The sequence below is a fragment of the Phyllobates terribilis genome, unplaced genomic scaffold (assembly GCF_046119375.1).
Source record: "Phyllobates terribilis strain yellow unplaced genomic scaffold, ASM4611937v1 Scaffold_3__8_contigs__length_932513732, whole genome shotgun sequence".
Taxonomy (NCBI): domain Eukaryota; kingdom Metazoa; phylum Chordata; class Amphibia; order Anura; family Dendrobatidae; genus Phyllobates; species Phyllobates terribilis.
In genome coordinates, this window is record NW_027362763.1 from 472,678,678 (window position 1) to 472,700,672 (window position 21,995).

At 40.7% G+C, this 21,995-nt stretch overlaps 1 protein-coding gene across 1 annotated transcript in view; it reads left to right on the forward strand.

The window, feature by feature from the left end:
* Positions 1-21,995, forward strand: part of SLC16A10 (solute carrier family 16 member 10) — a 93,970-nt gene that overhangs the window by 64,271 nt on the left and 7,704 nt on the right. Inside the window, exons 2-5 of the mRNA XM_073675861.1 lie at positions 3,802-3,946; positions 4,747-5,149; positions 7,665-7,808; positions 21,569-21,797. Of these exons, the coding sequence (XP_073531962.1) occupies positions 3,802-3,946; positions 4,747-5,149; positions 7,665-7,808; positions 21,569-21,797 (921 nt within the window). The remainder of the gene's footprint in view (positions 1-3,801; positions 3,947-4,746; positions 5,150-7,664; positions 7,809-21,568; positions 21,798-21,995) is intronic.

The following is a 21,995-nucleotide window of genomic DNA, read 5'->3' on the forward strand; positions in this document are numbered from 1 at the left end:
CATGCCATAAAAGTCTATGGGGATCAATATAAAACATGAAACGCTGAAGATCAACTTTGTATTTCAGTTTTCCATCTGAGTTTCATCTGTTTTTAACTGATCCATTGTTAAGAGTCAATGGATAAAAAAAAGTTTAACAGTCTAGGTTTCAGTGAAGAAAAATGTATAAGAAAAAAAACTGAAGCAACTAGGAAAACACCTGAGAAAAAAAGCTTACCATTTCTCTCAGATGGTAACACTCACAGGTGTGTGAATGCAGCCTTAGGGTATGTATATGCAGGAATAGCAGCGTTTTGGACTCAACGTATTTTTGCTGCGTCCAAAACACGCATTCTAAATTACAAACACAGAAGATGGGATTTATAGAAGTCCCATGCCCACTGTGCTTCTTTTTAAGTAAACTTGCCAGTGGTGCAGGTTTCCGAGCCACAGCATGTAAATTTCTATAGCAGAGACGCTAGTCCCCTGTATGTATTTTCCCCAATAGACTGTCATTACATGCGGTAAATCTGCATAGTTCCAAAACACATGGTTTTTAAAGTGCGTAATGTAGAATGCAGCGTTTTGGATGCAGTGAAAATAAGCTGGGTCCAAAATGCTACTATTCCTGATCGTGGACACGTACCCTTAAAACCTGATGTCCGGCTTTAAGGCCACGTTCATACGTCGAGTATTTGGTCAGTATTTTACATTAGTATTTGTAAGCCAAAACCAGGAGTGGGTGATAAATACAGAAGTGGTGACGTGTTTCTATTCTACTTTTCCTCTGATTGTTCCACTCCTGGATGTGGTTTACAAATACTGATGTAAAATACTGACAAAATACTGGCCATTAGTGATGAGCGAGTATGTTTTGTTAACCCTTTCGCCGAGTATGCTCGGCTGAGCACTGAGTATTTATAGAGTGCTCGGGCTTAGTTTTCGTGGTTCCGTGAACATGATTTGCGACTATTTGACAGATTTAATACATATGAGGAATGCCTGTTTTTCCAGCATTCCTCACATGTATTAAATCTGTCAAACAGTCACAAATCATGTTCACGAGCGACGAAAACTTAAAGCCCGAGCACGCTATAAATACTCAGTGCTCAGCCGAGCATACTCGGCGAAAGGGTTAACAAAACATACTCACTCATCACTACTGCATACGCATATAAATAATTTGGAAGTTATAATCCTGCTGACAGATTCTTTTACGGCTATACAACCCCATGTAAGGCTTTATTCACACATCAGTATTTTGATCAGTATCTCATCAGTATTTGTATGCCAAAGTCAGGAGTGTCTCCAAACACAGATCAGGTGTCAATATTTCAATTATAGTTTTTCTCTGTAAGTTCCACTCCTGATTTTGGCATACAAACATTGATGCAAAATACTGACCAAATACTGAAGTGTGAATAAGCCCTAAGGCAGTAAACATGAAAACTCTGCAATAACCATTCATAATGGAAGAGCAGCGGGATGTGATTATAAGGGTGGCTTCACACGTCCGTAGATATCCGTGTCCCATGTGTCCGTGTGTGTCACGTTTGACAACCGTGTGCTGCCCGTGTGCCGCATCAGGATCACACATACCGGCGCCTGGGAATCAGCGCTACAGTTCGTGCTGTTCCCAAGCGCCGGGTGCTGAACGCGTCCCTCATCATTGTTCCTTACTCGTGCTGTAATCAGCATGAGCAAGGGACAATGTTGGGAGTAGTAGTAGTCTGCTACCGCAGTGTCCCTGTGTAAAAATAAGAATAAAATAATAAAATCCTTATACTCACCTTTCCGGAGATGTCCCCCCCTGAGCCAGGGAGAATGAGCCCCTCCAGCGCTGGTACGTGTCACACTGATGACACACGGATGTCATCCGTGTGTGTTCAGCGTAAGACATTTTGTGGACCGTGCACCCGGAAAAAAGCGGACATGTCAGCATGTGGAGCACACGGACACACGATCCGTGGAAACACACTGACATGTGCTCAGACCCATAGATTTGAATGGGTCTGCGTGTGTTAGTGTCTTCAGTGCGTGTGGAAACTGTCACTACACGTACCGGACACACTGACGTGTGAAAGAGCCCTAATATGAACGATAAAATTAACTGCTAACTGAAAATATTCATTGAATTGCAAATATGAACTGAGGAGTGAATGAAACATGTAATAAAGGTGTAATTTTGCAGGGTGCAATAATTGTGCACAATATCACGGTGTCTGGACTCATTGAGGTACTAGAGGTTGCCTATTTACTTTTGATGCTGCTGGGAGTTATATGTTATGGTACCAGCAGCTCTGCAGTTAGTGTGCCACCTTCTGGCCAGGAGAAGCACAGACCCTGGCATTCTTACACCACAGTGAATTGTGGATGTTGAGAATCACCCAGGTTTTCCACTCTACAATAATCAGGCATTGTTCACACATTTCTTTTTTTCTTGTTCTACAGCTAAAATAGACAGGTGACTGAACTGAATTAAATTAATTCACTTTGGAATAAGATTAATATGAACCTTCAAACAACCAGTTATGATTATTCTGCTTATTTTATTTACTCCCATATGTAATATTATTGGTTAGGTATGTTTCTAATGTTAAAACTAAAAATAATAGAAATCTTAGTTTAGCATTAAATTGGCTGACTCATGAAGAGAACTCATTGATTTATTTCTTTTTTTTTATTGGGTTTCTTTAACCCCTGACATTGCATGCTATGTGCACAGAGCGATTGTATAATCAGTTGAAATAAAATATTCTCATTATTGACAACATATCTCCTTTTACATAGGTTGGTATCCTACCTATAATAATGATCTTAATGTCAGCATGAGCGAACGACTTGGCTGACAAATGATTGCCATTGTGTTTACACAAGCCAATTATCGGCTCGACTAAATGGTTCTTTAAAGGAGTTTTTCGATTTTAGAAAATACCTTCCCCGGCTGTAGCTTGCTTAGAACAGACAAGAAAAAAAATCTTCGCTTAACTCACCCTCCCCAGGTTCAGCGCTGAGTCTCTGCTGCTGCTCCTGGTATCTCTTGTCGCTTGTCGGCAGCACTGCAGCCAATCAGTGAGCTCATTGGCTCTTGCGTCTACTAAGTCAAAGCCACTGATCTCAGTGATTAGCGGCAGCACTGTTGACACGACGTCAGGCCTGAAGACAATAAGACACCGGGAGCAGTGTCGGAGATTCAGTGCTGGACCTGGGGAAGGTGAGTACACCTAGAGCAGAGATTTTATAAAATCGGAAAACCCTTTTAAGGAATATGCTGGAGAATTGTGGGTCTATATTTCATTTTGTGAAATGTTTTACTTTAAAGAATGTCTAACTTCATTCATAATTCATTTTGAACTTTTGTGCTGATCACAAGTTTAATATTCTCTTTTCATCTTTTTGGCATCCTTGAGTCACCAAAGTTGAAACCCTGTAAGACGCCGTTCAGGCTAAACTTCTTTATTTCAAGAGCTCAGTGTGCTTGGGAAAAAGATTGCGCTCAACCAACAACAAAAAAAATGCCTTTTTTTTAATAGAACTAGAGATTAGATACCAGACAGTTGCCTAAACCACAAAAGATTCAATTGCCTGTAGTAAAATATAGAGGCTGCAGAAAAGGCAATTTTACGTGATCATTTTTAGTTGATCTAACCCCAGAAGTCTTGCTGGTTCTTATTCCGAAGCTGGTATAGAGGTATATTTCCTAAACAGAGATACACATTTGCTCATAGTTGTAATAAATGTACTAACTTGTTGTACATCACTATTAATACTTAGCACAATTTGCATATATCATTTGTTTCTAATTGTTTTTTTCTTCTGCAGCATGGGTGAGCTCCTTATCAATGGGTATGATATTCTTCTGCTCCCCTGTGGTCAGCGTATTTACAGACATGTTTGGATGCCGAAAGACTGCAGTTATTGGTGCCGCAGTGGGAACTATTGGCCTTTTTTCGAGTTCTTTTGTCAAGTAAGATCTTTATCAATAATTATTAGCCGTCATGTTGTAGTGCACAGTACATTAGAAAATCAGTAACTTGATTGGCAAAACATCAATATTTTATTTACATTTTTTTATGAGAAAGAATGAGTTATCGCACTTGCTGCAAAGTGACATAAATAATAAGATATAGCAAAAAATAGGGGAGCGGAGACAATCCTATCTCTACACTCCAACCGACTCCTAATTTACTCACTTGAAAGTGACATAATTACCTTTTTTTTCAATATTAATAGAAGCAGATTCAATAAAACTGACAAACTTTTAGACTTTGCAAACTTAGACTATACACAGTCTTAAACTTTGACAAAATTTATCAAGAACTTCTGGACCATTGGTATGAGAAAAAGTTTATGGAGAGGACTCCAAAGAATACATCTATCTCTTATCAAGGAGGAAGTCAACAAAAACTCCAAAATTCATTAAAACTAAGAATATGTATTCATTATTAGAAGTCACACAAGAGTAAAAAAAAGCTAGCTAGCTACAATCTCTGCTTTTTTACCATTTACATGCCGCTGACAGCAATTGACATTTAAATGGCGTCTACTGGCATTGCCGCCATCTTGATGTATACACTATATATTTTCCTCAACCAGAGTGAGTTTGGTAACCAAACTTTATAGCTTTGTGTATCTATTTCTGTTGTTGTTAGTTGAGGTTTGGCTTCTTAAAAGACCCTAGTAGCTCATTTTTTATTGTCTATGTAAAATGTTATGTTAAATATTTTCTCCATAGGTTTTAATTTACTTGTTTTTATTTTTCTGTAGGAGCTTGGAGCCTCTTTATTTTACATATGGAATTTTATTTGCTTGTGGCTGCTCATTTGCTTACCAACCTTCCTTAGTAATCTTGGGACACTACTTTAAGAAACGCTTGGGCCTAGTAAATGGTATTGTCACAGCAGGCAGCAGCATATTTACTGTGTCACTGCCTTTTCTTCTCAAATATTTGCTTGAAGCCATACAACTTTACAATACCCTGCGTGTCTTATGTATCTTCCTGTTTATACTATTTTTGGCTGGATTCACCTATAAGCCACTATTGCCTAGGAACAGCAACAGGCGTAAAAAGGCCTTTAACTTCTCCATCTTCAAAATCAAGAGTTATTGCATATGGGCATTTGGGATTCCAGCAGCACTTTTCGGCTATTTTGTGCCTTATGTTCATTTGGTAAGTGATGGCTTATAAAATTGCTTTATGTTTAACCACTTGTCTGGGACACATTAAAGGCAGGGACACTTAAAGACAAATGGCAATTAACTCTGGGACTAGTTTCTACTCTTCTCTGGACCAAATATACATGATCATGGTACAATTAAAGTGTAACTAAACCTTGGTAATTTTTTAATATTTTGTACTACTTTAATTTTCCTGCAGATCAATGGGGCTCAGGGTCCTACTATCCTCATCGAAAAGATCTTCAGAAGTGCACAGCTCAGGAGGCAGAAGGTCCCATCTCCTGCCAGATTGCACACGTACCAAAGTACGGATTCGTGCCTCCTGAGCTGTGCACTTCTTACCAGTCTTTTCAGTGATAGGTGGGGGTCTCAGGACATTTATATTGTACATCTTGGACAAATTGGTTTTCTTAGAAGGGTTTCCAAACAATAAACTTATTACAAGGTAACTCATTACTGGGATCTTAAAGAGAATTTTGTAAGGACGTGATTGGACGATGGTTACTTCTTCGTTCTATACAGATGTACCCGGGTATGTGCACATGTGTTTGCTTGAACTGCTGTCACTCTCAGACTGCATAGAGCAAAGTGGAAACCTTTGTTGTCATGAAGAACGAGCCGGGCATTAGTAAAAAAAATAAACTCTTGTTTACTTGGGCTTGGACTTATGTACAATAGGTAGTAGGTAAAACACTTGAAATATTCATCTGCATTACATGGCCGAGACACAAACATTGAATGACACCATTGGTTTTACCACATAGTGTACTGGAAAACAGGAAAAAAAATTCCAAGTGCAATGAAATTGCAAAAAAGTGCAATTCCACAGTTGTCTTGTTTGTTTGTTTTTTTACAATGTTCACTAGATGGTAAAACTGACCTAGCAATACGATTCCCCAGGTCAGTACAAGGACGCAAATACCAAATATGTATAGGTTCTTTTTTTTTTAAAGGGAACCAGTCATGTCCTATCTACTATCTACACTGTCCCCATTGGTTTGTTAGTGATGCAATGTGCATCACTAACAAGCTATTTTCATTAAAATTGGTGCAAATATAATGATTCTATAACATTTTGTTACTTATATCCTACCTGCTCATTTTCAGTCATAGGGGTGTGTTCCTCATATTCAGTCAGGAGCGGGCCCCGCATTCAGTCACTGCTGGTGCCGCCCACCTATTTGAATTTGCTCCCGGCGAGCGCTGATATTTGTGGAGCGCATATGCACAGTTTTACATGTCCAGCTTCAGGTCCCAGTCTCACTGCGCACGCACGAGGAGCAGCAGGTCATAGCGCATGCGCAGTGAAGTTGCGAAGTACACAGCCTCACTGCGCACGCGCAGGGACCCAAAGTCGGTCATGTAAAACTGCGCATGCGCCCCACAAATATAAGCACTGGCCGGGAGCAAATTTCAAATACGTGGGCGGCGCCAGCAGTGACTGAATGCGGGGCCCACTCCTGACTGAATATGAGGATCAAACCCTTATGACTGAAAACGAGCAGGTAGGATATAAGTAATAAAATGTTATAGAATCATTATAATACCACAAATCACGATCTCCTATGAACGCCGGCCACAGTCCGGCATTCACAGGAGGATCATAATGACAGACACGGGGGTTCCCTGGCTGTCATGACAACCAATCAACGCTCTGTGATCACGTGACAGGGGCGCCAATGGAATGGATCAATGACACACTTCCGCCCGGTGCATGTTAAATGCCGCTGTCAGTGATTGACATTGGTCAATAAAGGGGTTAAAAAAATGTTCCTGCGCTGAGATAATCTTATAAATGTGCTCCTTCAATGTTCTGTATAATGGCTGTGTCTGACCATTCAGAGTTGCTCTAGTTTATAATCTGAACATACCACAGTTCCTGGACACGGGAGGAATCAAAATATAGTGTACAGACAAGACAGCATGGGATCGCAGCTGTGAGGTAAAACATGTGTTAAGACAGGTAAACTGGTTTCTGTAAAGTGCTTTACTTTACAGAAACCAGCTGTTGTTTCCTGTCTGTACACTCTTTTGCTTCTTCCCCTGCCCAGATGTAGTATGATCAGTCCATGTTTCTACATGGTCAGACACAGCCATTACACAGTACACAGCAGGGGAACATTTATAAGATTATCTCAGCACAGGAACATTTTATTTAAACACATCCAATTGTGGAACTTATTATTATTCAAAGATCAATTGATTAAAATGTAGTTTTGTCATGAGACAACCCCTTTAAGTAAACGTTTATTATACTGTATTCCTACTAATACATATGTTGGACATTGGATAATTGGAAAATTATATATAGCTAATCCAATAAAACAAACAAAATGTAGAAATACATGATTTTATGTAGCAAACAAAATTTGGAGATGCACGGTTTTATGGTAATCACATGCTTGTTTGTTTGTGTTTTTAACCATAGTAAGCATTTTGATTGTACAGAAAATAAAGAATGTTTAAGTATTTTTAGATTCTCACTTATTACTCTTTTCTCTTACCAGATGAATCATGTTAGGGAGCGTCTGGGACCTGACGTCCAGGAAGAAGTTTTGTTGCTTTGTATTGGTGTTACATCTGGGGTTGGAAGGCTTATTTGTGGCAGAATTGCAGATTACATTCCAGGTGTCAAGAAAGTCTATTTACAGGTACTAAAAAACGTATACTGTAGAACTACAGTACAGACCAAAAGTTTGGACACACCTTCTCATTTAAAGATTTTTCTGTATTTTCATGATTTTGAAAATTGTACTTTCACACTGATGGCATCAAAACTATGAATTAACACATGTGGAATTATATACTTAACAAAAAAGTGTGAAACAACTGAAAATATGTCTTATATTCTAGGTTCTTCAAAGTAGCCACCTTTTGCTTTGATGACTGCTTTGCATACTCTTGGCATTCTCTTGATTAATTCCACATGTGTTAATTCATAGTTTTGATGCCTTCAGTGTGAATGTACAATTTTCATAGTCATGAAAATACAGAAAAATCTTTAAATGAGAAGGTGTGTCCAAACGTTCGGTCTGTACTGTATATGAATAATATGTAAATATATACCGTACTTATTTTACAATACCTCCCTTTACAAGTGGTAGCTTTCATATACAGTCTAGTATGGTAGCATTACAAAATAAAAATTCCATGGAACTGCCTTGTTAACATGTTTTACAACAGGTTGTGTCCGCTGCACCAAATCTGCAGCCATCTGTGGCTGATCCCATTGCTAGACAGTGGCAAGGAATAAGGCCCTATGATCGTACATCATGTTTTTACTTACAGGTGTTGGAAGTATATTTGCAACTATACAGTCATATAGAGAAGCAAAGACAACCCATGTAAAGCTTTTGTTTTTTTTATTTAAAAAAAAAAAAAAACACCAACAAATTAACTTAAATTGCCCTTCTGATATTCTCCCAAAGCATCTTGATGGGATTTTGACCTAGGATATGACGTGGCCATAAAGTACCATAAATACGTTTATTTCCTGCAATTCCACATTGGACTTGTTGGTATGTGTAAGCTCAGGGGCTGGCTGGCATATTTTAGCCTATGAGGCAATCACAAAGCACTGACCTACGTGTTGCGGCGGTCCAACTTTAGCCTACTAATCTCTGGTCACTGCATTAAAGCACCAAAGGTAATAGGCTTTAAACTTAACAGTGGTTGGTACATAGATACCGGAATAGAACCATGTTACTGCATAGATATGGGAACAGTACAAAGCTTACTATACCGATACTGGAACAGAACCAAGTTTACTATAAAGATACGGGAATAGAAGCATGCACGGTGGCTCAGTGGTCAGCACTGTAGCCTTGCAGCGCTGGGGTCCTTGGTTGAAATCCCACCAAGGACAACATCTGCAAGGAGTTTGTATGTTCTCCCTGTCTTTGCGTGGGTTTCCTCCGTGTTCTCCGGTTTCCTCCCACACTCCAAAGACATATTGATAGGGAATGTAGATTGTGAGCCCCATTGGGGACAGCCATGATAATGTATGTAAAGCGCTGTGGAATACGTTGGCGCTATATAAAAATAAAGATTATTATTGTTATGTACATTATTTAGATATGGGAGCTGAACCAAGCTTGCCATATAGATACAGGAACAAAACCAGGCTTACCACACAGATACAAGAACAGAGCCAAGTTTACTACATAGATACAGAACCAAGATAGCTACACAGATATTGAGACAGAACCAAGATTACTGCATAGATACAGGAATAGACCTAAGCTAACTACATAGATACAGGAACAGAAACAAGCTCACCACATAAATATGAGAACCTTACCAGGCTTACTACATAGATACAGGAACAGAACCAACCTCACTGCACAGATGCAGAAAAAGAACCAAGCTTTCTACATAGATCCAGTAATAGTTCCGAGCTTACTATGCAAATATGGGAACAGAATCAAAGTTACTACATAAGTACTGGAACAGAACCTAGGTTACTACATAGATATGGGACCGGAATCAAGCTTACTACATAGATACAGAAACAGAACTGAATTTACTGCACAGATACAGGAAAAGCACCAAACTTACTACATAGATCCATTAACATAACCAGGCTCACTACATAGATATGAGAACACAACTAAGCTTACCAACCTAGCTCACAGATACAGGGAAAAAAAAGCAAGCTTACTGCATAGATGTCCACCTTTGTCACATCAAAGCTCTATATGCAATTTGCATACTTACAGTCACATGCTAATCTCTTTCTCTTCTGCTTCCCTCAATTGAATCCAAGCAGACGAGAAAGCAATTAACATGTGATCATCTCTATGCAAATTGCATATGGTGCGGACATATGAGGAGCATGGAAAATATGAGAACAGTGAAATCCTAACAATACATCACACAATGTTAGGATTGCGCATGTTAGGAGTCAGTGTGAATACAATAAATATTCCGGACAACCCCTTTAAGGGATAACGTTGTGAAGTCAGAAGAAAAATATATCCACCACCATTGTAAAACAAAACACAAACAAATCCATATAAACAGCTTATTATTTACAGACAGTACAAACCTGATACATATATAAATGTAGAACGAACCTAGAATAAGAGGTTCTCAATCTCTACATTACAATCTAGGCATCAGCCAAGTTAATACATGTGAAAAAAAAAACAAAGAATGTATTCACAGATAGCGCTCTGCACAGCAATAGACTGTAATAATTACATGTAGTATAATTATGCTTACGTTCAACCATCTCTACGCCAGGTATATGTTTTTAGAAGTGTGGTATATATATGTAGTTTATTATACTATTAAAAATAAATTTGTACCTGGCATTAAATAATGGTGTACTATTGTCTGACCAGACCACTACAGTCTGTGTCTCAGCGGTGTGGTACTTTTGATACCTTATATTTGGTTTTCCAAATGTGCATCATCAGCCAATGCGAGATCGTAACGTAAGTAGCAAGGCTGGCTTACATTGTAAAATTTGCGATGTTAAACGACCACTGATTAGCTACATACAAGCCGGCCTTTTAACTCGTTTACCCCCGAGGTTGTTTGCACGTTAATGACCAGACCAATTTTTACAATTCTGACCAGTGTCCCTTTATGAGGTAATAACTCTGAAACGCTTCAACGGATCCCACTGATTCTGAGATTTTTTTGTGTGACATATTGTACTTCATGATAGTGGTAAAATTTATTTGATATGACTTGCGTTTATTTGTGAAAAAATTGGAAATTTGGCGAAAATTTTGAAAATTTCGCAATTTTCAAACTTTGATGCCCTTAAATCATAGAGATATGTCACATAAAATAGTTAGTAAATAACATCTCCACATGTCTACTTTACATCAGCACAATTTTGGAACCAATTTTTTTTTCATTAGGAAGTTATAAGGGTTAAAAGTTGACCAGTGATTTCTCATTTTTCAAACAAAATTTACAAAACCATTTTTTTAGGGACCACATCACAATTGAAGTGACTTTGAGGGGCCTTTATGACAGAAAATACCCAAAAGTGACACCATTCTAAAAACTGCACCCCTCAAGGTGATCAAAACCACATTCAAGAAGTTTATTAACCCTTCAGGTGCTTCACAGAAATTTTTAGATTGTGGAAGTGAACAATGAACATTTAACTTTTTTTCACAAAAATTTTACTTTAGACCCATTTTTTTATTTTTGCAAGGCTAACAGGAAAAAATGGACCCCAAAATTTGTTGTGCAATTTCTCCTGAGCACGCCTATACCCCATATGACTTTTTGAATGTAAAATTTGTTTGAAAAATTAGCGGACGCAATGTTGCGTTTGGGGGGCCCCTAATGTGCCTAAACAGTAGAAACCCCCCACAAGTGACACCATTTTGAAAACTAGACCCCTCAGGGAATTTATCTAGATGTGTGGTGAGCACCGTGAACTCCAGGTGCTTCACAGAAGTTTATAACATTGAGCCGTAAAAATAAAATTGTCACAATTTTCCCTCAAAAATGTTTTTTTTAGCCCCCAATTTTGCGTTTTCATAAGGGTAACAGGAGAAATTGCACCATACCATTTCTGTGCAATTTCTCCTGAGTAAGCCGATACTCCATATGTGGGGAAAAATCACTGTTTGGGCGCACAGCAGGGCTCAGAAGGGAAGGAGTGCCATTTGACTTTTTGAATGTAAAATTTGTTGAATAATTAGCGGACACCATGTCCAGCTTGGGGAGCCCCTGATGTGCATAAACAGTGGAAACCCCCCACAAGTGACACCATTTTGGAAACTAGACCCCCTCAAAGAACTTATCTAGATGTGTGGTGAGCACCTTGAACCCCCAGGTGCTTCACAGAAGTTTATAACGTAGAGCTGTGAAAATAAAAATATCAAACTTTTTCAACAAAAATTATCTTTTAGCCACAAATTTTTCATTTTCACAAGGGTAAGTGGAGAAAATGGACCCCAAAAATTGTTGTACAATTTCTCCTGAGTACGCCGACACCCCATATGTGGGGAAAAAACACTGTTTGGATGCACGGCAGAGTTCAGAAGGAAAGGAGCACTGTGTGACTTTTTGAACGCAAAATTGTCTGGAATTGAGAGCGGACGCCATGTCTCGTTTGGAGAGCCCTGATGTGCCTAAATAGTGGAAACCCCCCACAAGTGACCCCATTTTGGAAACTAGACCCCTCAAGGAGTTTATTAAGGGGTATAGGGAACATTTTGAACCCAGAGGTATGACACAGAATTTGATAACATTAGGTCATCATATTGAATATGTTGTCATTAGTCTTGAGCGCAAGTGTTCGCTACTTGAGTTTGCATCGGGTACTCTGGGTTTTGCTGTATAACAGCCACGAAACATGCGGGGCAGGAACTCGAGCAAGTCACTCGAGTACTTGTGATACTCGGTGCATACCTGAGTACCTGATGCAAACTCAACTAGTGAGCATTCGCACTCAACACTAGTCACCATGTCGTCATAATTTTTTTTTCTTTACTTTTGAAAAAGTCCCAACCATAACTCTAACACAACCCTAACCCTAACACAACCCTAACTGCAAACGTGACATGGTGTCTGCTTTCTATTCTAGCCAATTTTGCGCTGGAATGGAATGGTGCTCCTTCCCTTCCGAGCCTTACCGTGCATCCAAACAGTAGTTTTCCACCACATATGGGGTATCGGTGTACTCTGGACTGTACAATTTGTTGTGCAGTTTCTCCATTTTCTCGTGTTACCCTTTTGAAAATGCAACATTTGGGGCTAAAGCAATATTTTTGTGGGAAAAGTATGATTTTCATTTTTTCCTCCCACATTGCTTTAATTCCTGTGAAGCCCCTAAATGGTTAATAAACATCTTGAATGTTGTTTTGAACACTTTGAGGGGTATTTTCTGTCACATAGGTCCCTCAAAGTCACTTCAAATGGGATGTGGCCCACAAAAAAATTGGTTTTGTAAATTTTGTTGTAAAAATTAGAAATTGCTGATAAACGTTTAATCATTGTAACTTCCTAACAAAAAAATTTTTGCTGGTGTAAAGTAGACGTGTGGTAAATGTTATTTATTAACTATTTTGTGTGCTATGATTATCTGGGTTAAGGGCATAAAAATTAAAAAAGTTTGAAAATTGAAAATTTTTCAATTTTTTTGTCAAAGTTTTGATATTTCCATAAATAAGAACAAATCATATCCACTAAAATTTACCATGAACATTGAGCATCACTGGGATATGTTGAAGCATTCCAGAGTTATTACATCATAAAGTGACACTGGTCAGAATTGAAAAAATTGGCCTGGTCAGGAAGGTGAAACCAGGCTTTGGGGTGAACAGGATAATGAAGGTACAATGCATTTAATGCATTAAAAGGCATATGTCACTTAGTGAAATAGGCGCACCTATTGCACCGCCACCAGGAATGCACTCAAATACATTTCTGGAATAATTTACACCACTGAAGTGACAAAACTTTTTCTGAATTTGACAGGTATAATCACGCCACGTCCCGATCATACCCCACAGATGCTACGCCCATATTGGCGCTGCTGGCCGAGACAGGAATATAAATACAAAATGTGGCAATATTTCTGAAACTTCCAAGTTGCACAAAATATTGCAACTTAATAAGGTGTTTTACACTAGAATTTTGGCATAGACACCTTAATGTATCGGGCCCTTAGTCTTTGGGATTGCTCACACTGCCATATAACACAGCCATGTGCTATCCAATGTTTTATCGGATAGCACTCAGCCCAATATTATACTATGGAGCAGTGAAGATCTCCGATTATTTTGTCATGCCAATTCGGCATGAGAAAACAATCGCAGCATGCTGTGTGTGGCTCCAATATTCAGATCACGCGCACCCATACAAGTCTATGTCCGATCTACAGGTGCATCTCATTAACCCCTTTCTCCCCGAGGGTGGTTTGCACGTTAATGACCAGGCCAATTTTTACAATTCTGACCACTGTCACTTTATGAGGTAATTACTCTGGAACGCTTCAACGGATCCCCCTGATTCTGAGATTGTTTTTTCGTGACATATTGTACTTCATGATTGTGGTAAAATTTCTTCGATATCACTTGCGTTTATTTGTGAAAAAAACGGAAATTTGGCGAAAATTTTGAACATTTTGCAATTTTCAAAATTTGAATTTTTATGCCCTTAAATCAGAGAGATACAGTACAGACCAAAAGTTTGGACACACCTTCTCATTTAAAGATTTTTCTGTATTTTCATGACTATGAAAATTGTACATTCACACTGAAGGCATCAAAACTATGAATTAACACATGTGGAATTATATACTTAGCAAAAAAGTGTGAAACAACTGAAAATATATCTTATATTCTAGGTTCTTCATAGTAACCACCTTTTGCTTGGATGACTGCTTTGCACACTCTTGGCATTCTCTTGATGAGCTTCAAGAGGTAGTCACTGGAAATGGTCTTCCAACAATCTTGAAGGAGTTCCCAGAGATGCTTAGCACTTGTTGGCCCTTTTGCCTTCACTCTGCGGTCCAGCTCACCCCAAACCATCTCGATTAGGTTCAGGTCTGGTGACTGTGGAGGCCAGGTCATCTGGCGTAGCACCCCATCACTCTCCTTCTTGGTCAAATAGCCCTTACACAGTCTGGAGGTGTGTTTCGGGTTATTGTCCTGTTGAAAAATAAATGATGGTCCAACTAAACGCAAACCGGATGGAATAGCATGCCGCTGCAAGATGCTGTGATAGCCATGCTGGTTCAGTATGCCTTCAATTTTGAATACATCTCCAACAGTGTCACCAGCAAAGCACCCCCACACCATCACACCTCCTCCTCCATGCTTCTCAGTGGGAACCAGGCATGTAGAGTCCATCCGTTCACCTTTTCTGTGTCGCACAAAGACACAGTGGTTGGAACCAAAGATCTCAAATTTGGACTCATCAGACCAAAGCACAGATTTCCACTGGTCTAATGTCCATTCCTTGTGTTCTTTAGCCCAAACAAGTCTCTTCTGCTTGTTGCCTGTCCTTAGCAGTGGTTTCCTAGCAGCTGTTTTACCATGAAGGCCTGCTGCACAAAGTCTCCTCTTAACAGTTGTTGAAGAGATGTGTCTGCTGCTAGAACTCTGTGTGGCATTGACCTGGTCTCTAATCTGAGCTGCTGTTAAACTGCGATTTCTGTGGCTGGTGACTCGGATAAACTTATATTCAGAAGCAGAGGTGACTCTTGGTCTTCCTTTCCTGGGGCGGTCCTCATGTGAGCCAGTTTCTTTGTAGCACTTGATGGTTTTTGCAACTGCACTTGGGGACACTTTCAAAGTTTTTCCAATTTTTCGGACTGACTGACCTTCATTTCTTAAAGTAATGATGGGCACTCGTTTTTCTTTACTTAGCTGCTTTTTTCTTGCCATAATACAAATTCTAACAGTCTATTCAGTAGGACTATCAGCTGTGTATCCACCAGTCTTCTGCACAACACAACTGATGGTCCCAACCCCATTTATAAGGCAAGAAATCCCATTTATTAAACCTGATAGGGCACACCTGTGAAGTGAAAACCATTTCCGGTGACTACCTCTTGAAGCTCATCAAGAGAATGCCAAGAGTGTGCAAAGCAGTCACCAAAGCAAAAGGTGGCTACTTTGAAGAACCTAGAATATAAGACGTATTTTCAGTTGTTTCACACTTTTTTGTTAAGTATAGAATTCCACATGTGTTAATTCATAGTTTTGATGCCTTCAGTGTGAATGTACAATTTTCATAGTCATTAAAATACAGAAAAATCTTTAAATGAGAAGGTGTGTCCAAACTTTTGGTCTGTACTGTATGTCACACAAAATACTTAATAAATAACATTTCCCACATGTCTACTTTACATCAGCACAATTTTGGAACCAAAATTTTTTTTTGTTAGGGAGCTATAAGGGTTAAAAGTTGACCAGCGATTTCTCATTTTTCCAACAAAATTTACAAAACCATTTTTTTAGGGACCACATCACATTTGAAGTCACTTTGAGAGGTCTTTATGACAGAAAATACCCAAAAGTGACACCATTCTAAAATCTGCACCCCTCAAGGTGCTCAAAACCACATTCAAGAACTTTATTAACCCAATTTTTTTATTTTCACAGGGATAACAAGAAAAAATGGACCCCAAAATTTCTTGTGCAATTTCCCCTGGGCACGCATATACCCCATATGTGGGGAAAAAACACTGTTTGGGCGCACGACAGGGCTCGGAAGGGAAGGAGCACCATTTGACTTTTTGATTGTAAAATTTGCTTGAATAATTAGCGGACGCCATGTTGCGTTTGGAGAGCTCCTGTGTGCCTAAACATTGGAGCTCCCCCACAAGTGACCCCATTTTGGAAACTAGACCACCCAAGGCACCTATCTAGATGCATAGTGAGCACTTGGAACCCCTAGGTGCTTCACAAATTGATTTGTAAAAATGAAAAAGTATTTTTTTTTCCACTTTTTCACTTTATGACACTTTTTACACTTTTTTACTTTGTCCCACTATGGGACTTTCACTTTTTTTGCTCTGATCGCCTGCATGGCACAGGAATGCAGCACCATCCCTGTGCCATGCAGGCTGTCAGCGCTGGACAGGGAGAAGATAGTTTGGAGATGCACTGCGCATGTCCAAAAAATCTTCCTGCTGTCTGGTGACCTGGATGTTGTCATGACGACATTGGGTTGTCATGGCAACATCCTGGAAGCCGCTGCAGACAGCGCTGGAGGCCGGAAGAGGAGGTGACTATCGGCGATCACCTCCCCTTGCCACTGCAATGCTGCGATCGACTGCGATCGACTTCAATCGCAGCATTGTGGGGGTTAATGTGCCGGGAACGGTGCGGGACCGCTCCCTGCACACAGCCTGTGTGCGGGCGAAATCGCCAGGGCGTATAAATACGTATCTGGTCCATAAGTCCCAGGGCACAGATACGTACTAATATGCCCTATGTCGTAAAGGGGTTAAATTAGAATATCATCAAAAAGTTAATTTATTTCAGTTCTTCAATACTAAAAGTGAAACTCATATATTTTATAGACTCATTACAAACAGAGTGATCTATTTCAAGTGTTTATTTCTGTTAATGTTGATGATTATGGCTTACAGCCAATGAAAACACAAAACTCATTATCTCAGTAAATTAAGATAATTAAAAAAAACACCTGCAAAGGCTTCCTAAGCGTTTAAAAAGGTCCCTTAGTCTGTTTCAATAGGCTCCACAATCATGGGGAAGACTGCTGACTTGACAGATGTCCAGAAGACAGTCATTGACACACTCCACAAGGTCCCAGAGTTCCAATTTTCATTTGGAAATCAAGGTCCCAGAGTCTGGAGGAAGAGTGGAGAGGCACACAATCCAAGCTGCTTGAGGTCTAGTGTGAAGTTTCCACAATCAGTGATGATTTGGGGAGCCATGTCATCTGCTGGTGTAGGTCCACTGTGTTCTATCAAGACCAAAGTCAGTGCAGCCGTCTACCAGGAAATTTTACAGCACTTCATGTGACGCTCCCCCTGGGCCATGGGGTACTCGGTAGCCGGGCCAGTTGATGCTGGGGATGTTACGGTGGCAGTGACCCGGTCCGTGACCCAGGGCGGTCAATTAAAGTAAAAGGGAATAAAGTTTTTAGAGATAATGTTCGTGACGCCACCTGTGGTACGCGGCTATATGGGGCCGCCGCTGCGGTGCAAATCCACTGAAGCTGATGGTGACGCAGCAGAGTTGGTTCAGCTCTCCACAGGCAGAGCTAAGCTCCAGGGCAGTGTAGATGATTTGAAGAGTAGATGTTGTCGGCAGGGACAGTGTCGTGCAGGGCTGAGGCTGAGGGCACAGGTAATGAACAGACAACACATTAATGGAGTTTCCTGTACCTTTACTTGCGGTTTGACAGAGCAGACTGGGGCACGGGTACTAGCTGATAGTGGATGTCCGGGCGGCCTGGAAGCAAGTTGGGGATCCACCTCGCCAGGTGGAGTTGTAGGCCTTCCCTCTGCACTATTCTCTTTGGCCCTGCTGCTTGAAGCTATGCTGCGGCCCTCATCCCTGAGTAAAACATCTTTTTTCTCACCCGTATGGCAGGCAGCTCAGGCCTTCCTCAAGCGGCGCTCCCACGTGGCAGTGCTGGGCCCTATGATGCTGCTGAGCCGCCGGGCGTCTGGTGGGTCCAGGAGACCTGCGGTCTCCTGCCCTCCGGATTTAGCTGCTGGGCCTTCAGTGCCTGCACAACCACGGACTCCGGTGTCCGGTTCCTTTGCGATTCTCTCTGGGGTGAACTTGTCTACAGCTCCCTTCCCCAGGTCCTTCCTCGTCGCTGTCCTGTCTTCAACTCCTCTCCACAAACTCTTCCGAACCCCGCCTCCAGATTCCAGTTGTCAAGGGGAGGAGCTCCCCTTTCTGGTCTGGAGCCAGGAAAGTGTTGTATGCTGGTAAACCTGATTAGGGGACCCCTCCTTGCTTCCAGGCATGGCATCACCCCTTGTGAGGAAGGCAATGCCACTGTGGCAACCGGACCCCTGGGGTGCCACACATGCTTCCCTCTGCCGACAAGCTTTTTGGAGTTGGAAATTTAATTCTCCAGCAGAACTTGGCACTTGTCCACACTGCCAAAAGTACCAATACCTGGTTAAAAACAACAGTATCACTGTGCTTGATTAGCCAGAAAACTCGCCTGACCTTAACCCCATAGATAATCTATGGGGTATTGTCAAGAGGAAGATGAGAGACACCAGACCCAACAATGCAGACGAGCTGAAGGCTGCTATCAAAGCAACCTGGGCTTCCATAACACCTCAACAGTGCCACAGGCTGATCGTCTCCATGCCACTCCTCATTGAAGCAGTAATTGATGCAAAAGGAGTTCAGTGTATTTACTGAACATACATTTCAGTAAGCCAACATATCGGATTTTAAAAACATTTTTCAAGCTGTTGTTATAAAGTATTCTAATTTACTGAGATAATGACTTTTGTGTTTTCATTGGCTGTAAGCCATAATCATCAACATTAACAGAAATAAAAACTTGAAATAGATCACTCTGTTTGTAATGACTCTATATAATATGAGTTTCACTTTTTATATTGAAGAACTGAAATAAATTAACCTTTTCATGATATTCTAATTTAGTGAGATGCACCTGTACTTGCACAGAGTTAATGGAGAAATTAAGTTCTCCACAAACTGTATAATGCCCCCCTCATTAGCTCCCACACTGTATAATGGCCCCCACAGTAGTATTCACACTGTATAATTGCCCCCATATTAGCTCCCATGCTGTACAATAGCCCCACACTTCATGAAGACCCCCACAGATGTCCCTAAAATGTATGAGAACTCCCCAGATTGTATGATTGCCCCCACATTAGACCCCAACCTGTATAATGGCTGTCACATTAGCCCCTAAACTGTCTAATGGCCCCCGCATTAGTCTCCAAACTGTATAATGGCCCCTACATTAGCCCCAAACTGTACAATGGTCCCTACATTAGCCCCAACATGTATAAGGGTCCCAGAATTTGCCTCCAAACTGGACAATTGCCCCTGCATTAGCCCCTAAACTTTATAATGGTCCCCGCATTAGCCCTGAAACTGTATAATGGCCCCCAAATTAGCCCCCAAACTGTATAATGGCTCCCACACTGTATAATGGCCCTCATATTTTTTAAGGGCTCCCACGGTAGTCCCTATAATGTATGAGCCCCCCCCCACACTGTTTCAGGGTCTCCCACATTAACCCCCCACACTGTATGAGGGTCCCTTATTGTTTATGATGTCCCCCACAAGTTGTAATTAAAATAAAAAACATCATATATCTTAGAACCCTCCTGTTTGTTTTTTCCATCTTGTGTTTTGCGGTCACGTGACTATCTGCCTTTATATTCCAGCTCCGCCTTTTTAGCTGTGCTGGACTTCAGTGGTGTTTGACTGTTTTGCTAGCCAAGTGCTTCGGTGCCTATATCTCTCAGTTCGCTTGGTCCTTTGGGACCTCTAGTACCTTTTTGTCAGTTTATCTTTTGTTTTCTGCAACAAATTTCTCTGTTCAGGAGGTGTCCCATTTCTGTTCCAGTCCTTAGTTCTTTTAGGGACCCCTTCCCTTTATTCTATAGGTCTTCGTTAGGTGTTCGCTAGGAACAGGCAGCCCACTACATCATAGAGATTCAGCTTAGTCTTACTGTAGGGAAAGCTTTCCCCTTCTTTCCTTAGTTCTTGTTTGCAGATCATAACAATATACTCACCTAATCTAGGATCCTGATGAGTCCATTGGCAAGGTCCGGGAAGATCAAAGCACTGTCATCGCACCGGCGCCTCGGTTGTTCTATAGTCCTCAGGCTTAAAGCAACCTGCATTCTAGAGAACGGAGAGCGGTAGTGCAGGACTACGCCAATACAGTTAAGGGTAGTATAGCTCTGGGTCGGCCCCTCTGAACGCGGGGCCTGGGGGGACCGCATTCTCTGCCCTCCCTCAACAGCTATGCTACTGGTGTCACCATATTTTGCATACTACACAAAGGTTTCTTCTTTCACATCTGGCTGCTTTTTCTATAAACAGCGCTACGCTTGTCTATGAATAACTGTTGGCTATGAAGCTCTGCTTCATTGAAGTAAATGAGGCTGATGGCACTCATAACAACTGGACAGGTGTGACACAAACGTGGGGAGTAGAGATGAGCAGACTGATCTGTAGAGGATTGAAATTGAGTCAAATATCCTGAGATTCAGAAGTCCTCACAAATTCAAACACTCTGCGAGTTGATTCGCGAGGATCAAACCCCCAAGGAATGCAGGCGCCATTTCACATACTGCTGAAGACTCAGAGAGCGGACTAATGGGTTCAGGCAAGGCTGTGTGGGCTTCCCCATAATGCCCTGCATCTATCACATCACACGATCTAGTGCTGCCAATCAGGGGGGCTTTCACAGCCAGTATAAAATATGGGAGCTGACCAAGGAACACCATTTTATGCTTGTCGGGATAGGAGATCAGAGCGCACTTCTCATTCCACCTAGATATAGAAAAAGGCCTAATCTGATTGTGATGTACTAATTTTAGTGCTCAAGTAGATTGAAAATGGGAGTGGTAATCTCAGTCTGTGAATCCAAAGACTCAAGTGATATATAAGCAAGTGTTGTAGGCAGCTGTGTAGTCACTCATCGTGACTGAATTAGGGCAATATTAAACCCCTCAGTCCTAGTTTGTTCTCTCTCTCTCTAAATTTATTCAACGCAGATACAATTTTGGGGAAAATTCAGCAAACCGTATGAATTCTAATATCAAAATATCAAGTCATCTCTAGTGGGGTAGAAAAAATTATTTTATGCAGCTATAGTTTTAGAACATCATGAAACACAAAATGTCAGGTTTTGCACATTTCCCAATTGCCTTTATGCCAGATGCTATTAATTGAGTCATTAATGTGCAGCAGTAACTGATTTGGATTTTTTCCTGCAGGCGGTATCTTTTTTTTTCATTGGATTGATGTCTATGATGATTCCACTGTGCTACAATTTTGGAGGATTGATTGCTGTCTGTCTCTTCATGGGGTTGTTTGATGGCTGCTTCATATGTATTATGGCTCCCATTGCATTTGAGCTTGTTGGTCCAGAGAATGTTTCTCAAGCCATTGGATTTTTGCTTGGATTTATGTCCATTCCTATGACTGTTGGCCCTCCTGTTGCAGGTAAATCTGAATGTTTTGTCATATATTACTCTACTAGTAAATAGCATGATTGTTTTGCATTAAGTTAGTTTTTAAGTAAATTTAATGATATTGGTTGTATGTACATTGTGAACGTATGTCAATAAACTTCTACCGTAAAAGAACAACTATGCAATGGTTGACATAGAATAGCTGTATTATAATGAACATTTATGAAAC